Source organism: Columba livia, chromosome 12, assembly GCF_036013475.1.
Source record: "Columba livia isolate bColLiv1 breed racing homer chromosome 12, bColLiv1.pat.W.v2, whole genome shotgun sequence".
NCBI classification, from domain to species: Eukaryota; Metazoa; Chordata; class Aves; order Columbiformes; family Columbidae; genus Columba; species Columba livia.
Genome location: NC_088613.1, coordinates 9,239,642 through 9,251,343, shown reverse-complemented (window position 1 = coordinate 9,251,343; position 11,702 = coordinate 9,239,642). Strand labels below are relative to the sequence as shown.

At 52.4% G+C, this 11,702-nt stretch overlaps 1 protein-coding gene across 1 annotated transcript; it reads right to left on the bottom strand.

Annotated features, from left to right (window-relative positions):
- Positions 1-1,790: 1,790 nt before the first annotated feature.
- Positions 1,791-10,843, bottom strand: NKRF (NFKB repressing factor). Its single transcript, XM_065077787.1, has 3 exons — positions 10,390-10,843; positions 6,949-7,070; positions 1,791-4,711 (listed from the first exon to the last, which is right to left on the bottom strand). Exons 1-3 carry the CDS (start codon positions 10,575-10,577, stop codon positions 2,724-2,726), a joined length of 2,298 nt encoding a protein of 765 aa, XP_064933859.1. The 5' UTR covers positions 10,578-10,843; the 3' UTR covers positions 1,791-2,723.
- Positions 10,844-11,702: the final 859 nt, after the last annotated feature.

Genomic DNA, 11,702 nt, shown 5'->3' with positions numbered 1-11,702 from the left:
ATTATTTGATACAGGAATTGTTTTACTCCTGTCTTAGGAGGGGGAGAACAGGATCTAAAATGACTGGCAGATAAAACTGGTACTGCTGCTTAGCTCTACAATTAAGAGAGAAGCTGCCAGGCTCTTTCTGAAAATTAAATCAGGAGTTAACACCTGTTGTGACAACAGCTCATAGCCTTGAACAGGCCTTTTTTTCTTACTTGGAACAGCCTTTTACCACTCAAGTCCTACCCAAGCTACACTTGCATGTTCTCCCAATGGACAGTGTCTTAACGGGACCCTCAGTCTCGGTGGGGCGGAGAAGGTGCAATAAATTCGGCCTCAGGTACTTGTGTTTGTTTCCTAAGCATCCTCCCCACCCGCAAGACTTTGCCAAGTCAGAGCAGGTCAAGCAACAAGGACCTTAGTTGTACTGCTAAGTTAGAGACTGGGAAAAAACCAACACAAACAAACAAACAAACGCAAAACAAAATGCACAAACTCCCACCTAAACCCAAGCCTACCACCAGAACTATCTTAACCACTGTTGCAAGCAGAACCCTTTCTGAGTGGTCCAAGTCAAATGTTGCAGAAGCCCTTGTATTGGTCCCTCTATTTTTGTGTTTGTCTTGCTAGTCACTTAAAAACCAGAGAAGCAGCGGGATGGAACGCACTGTTAAGGGGAGGCGAGGGCAGAGGCAAGAGCAGCACAGAGCTGGAGAACAAAAACCAAACAAAAAACCCTCCAACAAACAAAACCAACAATAACAACAGAAAAAAAACCCCACAAAACAAAACACACCACAACACCCTGAGGTTTACCCCTCTTGGGTAAGGCTGAGAGCCACAGCTCCAGGATGGGAAATGCAGTGCCTTGTGCTGCCTCACCCTGGACAGCTACGCACACTGAGGCACCTTCACGTTTAACCAGTGTCACGTTTTGGCCACCCTCCTGCCTCCAAAAGAGCCATTTTTCAACCCACACACTGCAGCTGTGCTCTAGCTGCCCTCCTCAGCATCCCCAAGCCTCGAAGACCCGCTGCTGATCCAATTTAAGGAGGGGGAGCTGCACTTCTTGCAGGGATGTCTGCCTAGTAAGTACCAGGCTCCTTCCACTCCTACATCACCATCTGCTAGAGCCCAGTGTTCAGGAGAGGGAATAGTGTGCACAAAGAACTCCAAACAAAACCAGCCTACTTCCAGACTTACCTGCCAGATTATTTTTCTACAAAGACAGCAGCAAGGTGTTTTTATTTCAGAAGCTGTTTTCAGAGCAGAAGCTGTGCTGCAGCCATCCTGACAGAGAGAGGAGGAACACTCGCTTTCCTGAGCAAATCTTACCTGCCAGGGCAGCCTCTTCCTTTCCACGCTGTGGGGATGAAAATGCCTCTACCTGCACAGCACCAGGATATTCTGCATCATCATCAGAGGTCAGTCACTCCTCAGCACTGAGAGCAAAAAGAAAGAACAGGAGGTGGGGAAAAAACTAGAGGATGATGTAAACATATGGAGAGGCAGATACAGGCAGCAGAAAAACACAAGTGATGGCTGAGACACAACCAGAGAACAGACAAACACTTCATTAGGAGCGGCTTTGCACTGAAGAATCCTCAGCAGGGCCTGCTGGTGACACAATAAACCCATCACCCTCGGCACGACTCTCGGCTGCTCCAAGGTCAGCTCCTCACCTGTTTCCCAGCACGACGCCAGCGTTCCCCAGGCTCGCCCAGCTCCGTGTCCAGCGGGACAGCACAGGCAGAGCTCCACATCTGCTTCCCGGGCCAGGAGAGAAACGCCAGGAGACGCCAGACTCGGCAGAGAACACCAGTTTACTTGTGACTCGCCCTCCACATACACAAGCACAGGTACAGTAACGAGCAGCGCAATAGGTAGGCACAGACTTGATTTTGCTTGGGATTAAAGAGCTTATGTTCAAAGTAAAAAAAAACAAGTTATGTAACAGTCCCCACAAGCTCCACGAGCATCTTTGAGCGTGGGCTCTGCTTTACCTCCAGTTTTGCTATTTCACACCTCGCCATGGTATTTGCAAATGTCAAGCAGTGCTCCAAGGTAAAAATGCTCTGTAATTATCTCCGATACACTGACGATGAACGTGCGTTCAGTAATTCGCAGTGTGGGAGACGCAAGGTAGAAATCTATGAATAAAACCGTAGTGTTAAACTTGGTTAAGGACATCTCTACACACATACACAGCAGAGACAAGAACGCTACACGTACTTCTCACTAATAAATGCAGTTTTCACACTTTTTTACATCAAGTGTGACAAATCCTGTTTTTTTCCAGAAATAAAACTTTATTTTTATTGTCATTAATACCAACTTTACATACAGGTTTATTTCCCAGACTGCATTTCCTGTACTTTTCTTTTGGAAAAAGGCATTTTTTTCTTCCTTGGTCAAGAAGAATAAGGGAACTAAAATTTTAAATGATGTCAAATTCCTTCTTGTTGGACATGCGCTTTCTTTTTTCTATTACAAAACTATTAAAATGTGAAGGAACAAATAATATCAAAGACACATACAGTAACAGCACTACTGCTCTTGGGCTGTGCTAATATACTTGAAGAGAACCTGGTCAGTTCTAAATGTCTAACGTTTTAGAAATTATATTAACGAAGTAGAAGACTTTAACGTTAATATAACCCACACCAAGAAAAATGCAGCATCTCTCTTTAATCGAATACCTAGGAAGCTCAGTCTCTGGTAAAATGGGACCCGTTCCCTCAGTTTGCTTGAGGCATAATGAGCTCGTAGTGCCCAACCTGGCCTTCTTGCTTCAGCTGGTCCAACAGATCCTCCTTGCGCCGCTTCCTGCTGACCACCAAGTACCTGTTGTGGCCCTGCCCATGAGATTTACTTTTAAGCCCGTATTTTTGGGCGATCTGATGTATCTGCTTCCGCTCATCCATGTTCAGTTCCGTAGAGAAAGTCAAGTCAATGTGACTGTCCGAGCGTGCATAGTTTCGAATGATCTCTTCAATATCTCTTTTAGCGATTTTATTCACTCTCTCTACATCAAGCCCAAGTCCTTCCCTTTTAAACTGCTCCTTCACTGAAATAGGCTCCCTAATCCCTTCACCATCTTTCCCCAGGCCACCGCCTGTCCAGCCCATCTTTCTTAAGATTTGGTTCCCAATGTTGTCTTCTTTGATCTTCTGTTTGAAAGCCTCTTCTGCCGATCGACCCCGAATCTCGTTTCTGGAGATGACGTCTTCGACGGTGCCTTTCTTCAGGTTATTAACAACAGTTGGCTGGGTCTTCTTGAGGATTTTCACGGCTTCCTCTGCTGCCTCATGCTTGACAGATTTCTTCACTCCAACTGCTTCCGCGATAAATTCATCTTCAAGCAGCACCTTGCATTTCCATCGCATGCCCGTCATCCTTTCAAAGACGTACTCCACCGTCATCTTGTTGAACTGGGCGGTGTCGTTCAGCGTACACACCGGGTTACTGGAGTTCTCATAAACCACGAGGTCCTTCAGGTCCTTCTTCCTTCCGGAGCCCCGCGACGAGCAGCCCACCTTCTGAACCTGGGTCACTTTGATGGTTGCTATATTCGACTGCATCTTCTGCAGAATTTTCAACGCCTCCTCAGCCGCTGCGTGCTTGCTGGTCTTTTTAGTGCCAAACCCCTCAGCCAGACAGTGATCCTGCAGATACACTTGACAACGCCATGAGCGGTTGGGCATTAATTCATATTTATATTCAACAGACATTTTGTTGTACGAGGCAGAATTGTTAAGGATTCCTATTGCGTCGCTGGCATTCTCTGTGAGGATGAAACTAGTCCAGTGTTTGTTGCTGTTAGCAGGACCTTTTGTGGATTCAGCACCAGGCTGCATCGGGACGCAGTCCCTGTTGGCAACTATGAACTCCTCGTGGGGTTTGAGAGCAGGGGGGAAATCTGGGCGAGTCACGCCTGCCTCGCACACCACCAGGTCTTCGTGATAGGTGTGCTTGAACTTCCGCTGAACGACGCGAACCTCCACGGGCTTCCTCAGCAGCTTGACCGCCAGCTCCGCGGCGCGGTCCCGGGACCCGTTTTTGCTGCCAGCGTAACCGGTGGTCAGGTAGACGTTCTGACATCGCACTTCGCAAGCGAAGCCGTCCGTTAGGAGCTTCTTGCTCTTGGGGAGGTCAGCGGGGGCGATTTCTTTCAGAGGAACATAAATATATTCAGGATTTGTCTTGCATGCCTGAATTGAACGTGTCAAAAGATACGTATAGTTAATTTTATCAGTCCCGGTGTTTGCATCTGGGTTAGCAAGATTTTTCCAGACAGCTGCTGACAGTTTCTCGATAAAACTCTGCTTCAGCATTATAGCTGACGGAGGGAAAGTCTCTGATGCAGACTGCACAGTTGAAGGAGAAACAGAAACCGGCAACGTGCTGCTTGTGGTGGAGTCCACACTATTCACAGCCTTCTTGGCTGCTGCTGCCTGGCCTGCAAAGCCAAACCCAGCCGAGTTGGAGAGCCGGGGATCCGCCTCCCACGCACTCGCAGAAGAATTGGTACAATTTTCAGCTGGCTGTGCTGTGCTGCTCGTATTTGCCTCCTGGTTCACCTCCTGCGTTTGGTTATCCAAAGAATCTTCCTTCTTGCCATCCTTCTCAGCACTGGTGACAAAGTGTATGGGTTCAAAACGTGGTCGTACCCGGAACCTGGGGACCATCTTTTTGGGCGGCTCAGGAATCTCTTCTGGCTCCGGACCTATGGGGTGGAAGAAAATGAAAAAACTATTACCAATGTGCGCTATGGGAGGCAGATAATGTTATCACAGAGCGATCACCAGAGGAAGCCTGCAGGCTCTGAACACAGGATTCCCCTCAGCCACAAACCAAAAGGTTTCCTCTGAAGACATTCGCTATCGATCAAACAAGACCACTCATTCTTGTGCAGGTCACTACAGTGGTATTTGCAGCTCCACAACTACCAAACAAAAATCTCTACATATTTAGTTACACGGATTTTAGGTCCAAATCACTTGCTCTGCCCCTCAACATTGCCCACTGAACCCATCCAGTCATTTCTGTAGTTGTTTCATTCAAAACTACCAAAAGAAGTAAAAACCTTGGCCAACAAGAGAGAACACCAGAGTGGGAGCAGAGCCTGAGCTCTGGCTCTGCCGCAGGGCTGTGGGATGATCCCAGATAAACTACTTTATCTTCAGGTTTTCTCATTTGATGGAGGAACACAGTGATACTGAACCCTCCTTTCCCAAACACACAGTGCTGCTAAGACAGTGTTCACAGACACCTGTTTCTGTAACTAACTACCCTTGGCTGAAGGACACCAAACACGGAGCAATCTGCCTGAGCCTCAGGTGACACCGAGGCGGCAGCGGGTCTGTTACACCGTACTGCTGGGCCTCTTGCTTCTTAACCAGAAAAATGCAAACGAGGCAGGAAGTCCTGATAGGCACAGCTACTGCCGAAAACGGGAGTCAAAAATGTTACACCTAAAAGACAGTTATACCAGACTTCTCCTGTGAAAGACTTACCCCCACACACTGAGTGGTACATGTGTGTAATTCCATCAGAGGAGCACAAGGCCACCTCAGCACCTTGGAATGAGCTGCCTAATCCAATGACACTAATATAGGTCTGCAATACATATGTCTAGACATCACGCTACCATAGTGTATTTATCATAAACTAGCTCATTGCAGATGAAAAAATACACTTTTCATACAGCATGAACAGGCCTTCATATTTAAATCAGGTGATGAAGCTCTTACACCTGCATTAAATCCTCCGGTCGTCAGTTGTGATGAATTATGGCAAGGTTTACATTTCCTGTTCTGTTTGGTACTTTGACGATTGTGCTGCAGCAGCACCTAAAGGCCCTCACCAGCAGAGCAGCTCTTACGCTGTCTGTGTAACACGCAGCAGAGAACCCTTCCCCTCAGAGCCGCTGCCTGAGCGACAGACAAAACATGGGAGAAAAACAGTATTTTTCTCAGTTTTGCAGCCAGCCCACGGAAGCACAGAAAGATTGTGGGGTGTCACCGTAAGGGAAGAACCTTTGGCAGAGCCAGGGATTGCGTGCAGGCCTGGAGGAGGCTGATGCTGTCTGACCATTTGTGCTTTACGCAGCCAAACTACTGCCCAACGCTGCCTCGCACAGCAGGGGCTGCCCGCTCACCCCACAGCCCACGCCTGCACGTGGGCATTCCCCAGCCCACCCTGCGCAGAGAGAGCAGGGAGAGCACAGGGCTATGGAGAGAGCAGGGAGAGCACAGGGCCACGGACAGGAGCTGGCGATGGAGCCAGTGAACCACCAGCTCTCTCTGCACACTGCATTTCCTCCACTGGGAAAGCTGCAGCTGGAACATCGGTCCCTAACACCAAGAAACTGAGCTGACATATACAGGACTCTTCCAGGCCCAGTAGGAAGAAAATAAAGAAAATACAAGACCAACCACACAACCAAAAAAACCCACAAACTCCTCTCGCCCCGCCAACAAAGACCAAAACAAACCACAAAAAACAAAACCCAAAGAAACGCACAAAAACCCACCACCACCAAAACACACCAGCCAACGCTCCAGGCAGGCCGTAACTCAACAAGTTGAACTCCACATCTCCGTGCACACGTACAATCCCTTCTCAGGTCAGAACATCACCCCTCACCAGAGTGAAGAAAGGCAGACAGATATTTAATCACATAGATTCAATTCCCTACCATTATCACTAGGGAAAATCAATCACCTGGTAATTTGAATTAAAAATTATATTTTCTTAAGCAAAAAGAGATGTCTGCATGAATTATGTACACCCATAACAGGGTGGAGGAAAGAAAACTGCTGCAGTCTTACAGAGTACACGGTGGCGGCTTCTCCAGTTGCCGTGCCGGCTCTCGGGGGCAGCCCCACGGCCACTGCTCTGCCCACGCTCCCACCAGTGACAGGGAAGCACATCTCCTTCAGCACAGGCACAAATACTCACTGTCAGATGGAGAGCGGTATCTCTTCAGCTTCCTGCTAGGGACCAACTCGAACGTCCTCATTTCCCCGATATCGATGCCTTCAGCCATCTCAAGAACCTTCTCCATGACCTGCGAGCCGTATCTGTGTGGATCCAACAGAAACCGCTTTAGAACTGGTCGCACAGGGGCACCACACACACAAACACACAAGCTTTTATTATGCGAAACGAGAACTAAAGCTGCCTGAGACAGCACCTGGTGCAAGGGAGACGCTCCCCCCGATTTTGCGGGAGTATTAACACAGGACCTGAGCACCGCAGCCAGTTCAGTGCTGGCAGCCGGGCTGCACACCAGCCAACAAGCTGCCTGGCTCTGAGTGAACCCATTTATGAATAAGAAGCAGTGCAGCCAAACTGATGGTGTTTTAAATTTAAATACATTATCTGTCAAAACATAACATGCGACAAAGCACACAGGGGTGCGGAGAAGGAGGAGGCAACACGGGCATCGCAGCTTCAGCAAACTCAGCACAGGAGCAACTGACGGGCGCTGGAGTCTCGTCTGGGTCAGCAGCCGCAGACCGCACGTCACCAATACTGAAATCGTGGGTGGCAGATGACAAAGGCGCTGCTCAGCCTTTATTGACCACTCTTTCAAAAGCCATACTGATTTATAGCTTGGTAGCTGTAACTGAAACGTTTTAAATCCCCGAGGCGCGGCTGAGGTGAGGTGCTGCACCCATCTGTGCAAGCCGTGCCCCCAGTGCAGCCCTGCGGCTCCGCGCGGGCAGGACAGCCCTGGACAACCCGCCTCTCTTGGCCTTACACCCCCCGCCACCCAAGGTTCCCGTCACTCCGGGGGCTCAACACATGTTTTCAAGCCATTTGCACAGCTGAAGCTGAACAACAGAAAAATCCCAAACCTTTCTAACCAAAGAGAACCTACGAATTTGGTCTGAAACCAGCCTCTGACAGCTTCACACTGGGGTTCAAGAAGGAGAAAAAGCAATCTCGCACCTGTTCCGTGGTGTGCTCGCCTTCAAAAGCCAAAAAGCATCAGGTCACTGTCTGTGGACGGAACTCCACAACTGTCCCAACAGCAAGTACTGCAATAGCTTGCACCAGCGTTCAGCCTACCAAGGGCTCTGGAAACCTATTCACTCTCCACTGGAGAAATACCCTTCCTGCTCCTGATGTAGAGGGCCCGGCAGAAATCAGATCCATCTAAACTCCTGGGTGAGAGCCCTGCACACACACTGCTGCGGTGCCGCTTCACCTGCCGGCGCCTCTGCCCAGCACCGCCGGCGGAACCAGCGCGGGGAGGACACAGCGGGACGGAGCAAAGGGAGCCAGGCAGCGGCGATACCCTCGTCCTCCCGATACCCTCGTCCTCCCGATACCCTCGTCCTCCCGATACCCTCGTCCTCCCGATACCCTCGTCCTCCCGCCACCAGAAGGACGAGGGGTGGGAATCTCTTCTCCTCCCTCTGGCTCGCAGGGAGCAGAGCCGCTGCCTGTGAGCTGTGACGGGAACGTGAAGGACGATGTCCTCTGCCAGCAGGCTGCAAGAACAGCGTTAGGTTTGACATGAGTGCGCCACTTGTCTTCACAAAGGATGGAGATGTTTGGGGCTCAGATTTCTGCCCAGTCCTGACGTGTTTATCAAACCTGGCCTTAGAAATCTCAAGTTGTGGAGACTGCGCATGGAGGCAGAGGAATTCCACACCTCCTACGCCTAACTAGAGCCTCCCTGGTGTGACTCAAATATGTTACTTCTTATCCTGAACCCAGTAGCTCTGGAGCATAATGCTTTCCTCCTCCCTGACCCCCCAATCTTGCAGCCACCTTTAGCATATCTGAGAACACATGCATCTTCTCTCATCGACCCCTAATCTAAATGAATCCTGTCACTTAACTCCTTCCTCACAAACCACGTTTTCTAAGCCTTCTGGACTTTCTCCAGATCATCCCCCAGCAGAACACACCAACAAAGGCTCTGATCTGTATGGACACACGGGCTGTCTTCAGCTAGCAAGTGACCAATGTTAACAAACAAACAAACAAGAGAAAACAACAAGAATACCTCAATCTTTTAAGTTATTCACTTGATACAGCAGCAACAGCTCTTCCCAAGCAGCAAAAGGCAGTTTCAGAGAAAGCTGCGTGCCCTTTCCCTTCCCCAGACAACTCTAAGTAAAGCTGCCGATGGCTCCTGAACCGCGCAGCGTGTTCGCCATGCCCGCGCTGTGCTCACATCCCTGCACAGCGCCAGCTGTGGGGAAACGTCCCCACTGGTCGGGGCTCTGCTCTGCACCGGCACTAAATCTGCTGCTCGTGTTTGCCCGGAGCGGTGCAGGTAGAGACGTTCATCAGGGAAGGTATGAGCACTTACAGACTTAAATTGCGTCATTTTTTAGGATTTGAGATCTTGCCACATAGTTCTTCACTTCTGTTATCAGCACCCTATAACCGCCGTACTGCATCGATTCCCAAAAGCACTATCACAAAGGCCGCCCTCAATTAATACGGCACATAAATACATTCAGATGAGCTAATGGACCAAAGTGACTACCTCTTAAGATACACCCAATTTCAACATACTACTAAAGCTTGGGAATTTGAAGCTGTTTTAAAACCATGTTCAATTTTAGTGCTTGCAGAGCAAAATAGTTTAGTACTTGGACCATAAAGAAATAACAAAACATGCAGATCTACATTTAAAGACATTGGCTTGGCTCTGTACAAATGACACAAAATATTCCCCAGCAAGGCTTTGGGATAGTGACATTAACAAAAATCAAACTATCGGTGTTTACAAGCTCCTCCGTCACCGCACAGTTTGCTGAAGTTGGACATTAGGCAGTTGCTTCTGTCTTTAAAGCCTTATGTCCAGTTAAAAATAATCACGTCAAAAGTGTCAGATCTCCGCAGCCTTGCTAGTCACAGTGTGCTGGCTCCCGCACGGCACCTGTGATCCCGATGGAGGGAAATCTCTTCCACGCACCGGGTCTGTTTCTATCAGCAACGCGGAGCTTTGCGGGTCGCACAGGCTGCTCTGCCCTCAGACAGATACCGCAATGCCAGCGCACAGTACCACACGCTTTCCGAGATCTCAGCACTGGGACAGCAAGAACTACTTTCAGAACACATACACACTTTTCAGCAGCTCCCTCCCCTCCACGCACAAATTAGAGCAAAGAAAATCGGTTTTCCTTCACTGCTAACATGCGGAAAACTGCCCGGGAAGCGAAGTTCTCCTGCGCCGGTCTCTTGCAGCCCAGCTCTTCGGGGGCTCCTTTCCAAAGCGGCTGGGCCGGGCGGCAGCGGGACACGGCGGGAGCCGCAGGAGGAGCGGCCGGGGAGCCCGGTGCACCCCGCTCCTTCCAGCGCACCGGGCCGGCCCCGCGGGGCCTCGGGGGACCCTCCGGGGCAGCGGGGCCCAGGGGCCGGGCCGGGCCTCACCTGCAGCCCATGAAGACGTGGTTGGTCCAGAGCACGGACAGCGCGAGCAGCCGGTCGATGGCGGCGCCGGGGTAGCCGTGGAGGTGGCGGAGGATGAAGCGGCGGCGCAGCTCCCACTGCCGCTCGGTCTCGTTGTACTGCCGCCACTGCTCCAGCGCCGGCTCGGGCACCGGCTCCGGGGAAGCCATGGCGGGCGGCGGCCGGGCGGGCGCTCCCGCGGCGCCCAGGGGGCCGCCCCGCCGGCGGAGGCCGAGCCGCCGGGAAACAGACACGCAGCGCGCCGGAAGCGGCCCGGGCGTGCCGAGGGGAGCAGGCCCCACGTGCGGCCCAGGCCCTGCTCGCCGCGGGCGGTGGGGAGCGCGGGCCCGGCCTCAGCGCCCCGCCCGCCCGCCCGTCCGTCCGTCCGCCCGCCCCGCCGCCCCCGGCCCGGCACGAGCCCCTCACCGCGCGGAGCGGCCCGGCCGGCGCCGCGTCACGTGGCCGCGCGTCACGAGCGCGCGAGACCCCGCGAGAGACCGTCCCCACTGCCGCGGCTCCCCCGCGCCCCCTGGCGGCGGCGCAGCGCGGCGGAACGCGCCCAGGCCTCGGGGGCGGCCCCGCGGTGCGGCCACCGGCCCGCCGGCCCCCAGCCCTGAGCCCGCACCGCTGGCTCTCGGTGCCGCCCTCCCCGCGGTCTCTCTCCGGGCGCTGCCCGCAAACAGAACGCTCGGTGCGGAGCCGCCGTTACCAGGGCGGGCGGCGCTGCCGGCAGCCGGGAGGGGGCGCGGGCCCGCGGGGATGGCGAGGAACCGCCGGCAGGGCCGCCCCGAGCCCCGGGTGTGTGTTCGCGGACACAGCGGCCCGGGCTGAGCGCGCAGAGCCCGCGGCGAGCGAGCAGCAAACAGCACAGCACAGCCGCCAGCTTTCGTGGGTTTTATTTAGAACTTACAGTAAAGTTAGAAAGGTATCAGGCGAAACAGTGCCGGTTCTTCAATGCCTGTCGTGTAAATACACATAACCCCGCGCGGTTCTCCCGCACTTCATTTGTGAAGAGGAAACAAAACCCGGAGGGCAAGGAGGATGCAGCGGGGACAGCGCGGGGACAGCGGAGCGAGAGGGCGAGCACGGCTGCAGCACACGGGAAGGACGCGGCCCCAAACCTGGGATGTGGATGCATCGCTGTTGTTACAGCATCAGCTCTCCCTCCTGCCGCTGCTGCTTTGCAACGTTAACGAGCAAGAGGGGGTTTAATGAGGAAAAAAGTACCGCTCGACCCACACCCGACAGCCCACGGAGCTTGTTTAATAAGGGGGTGAGACACAGGAGGACACCAA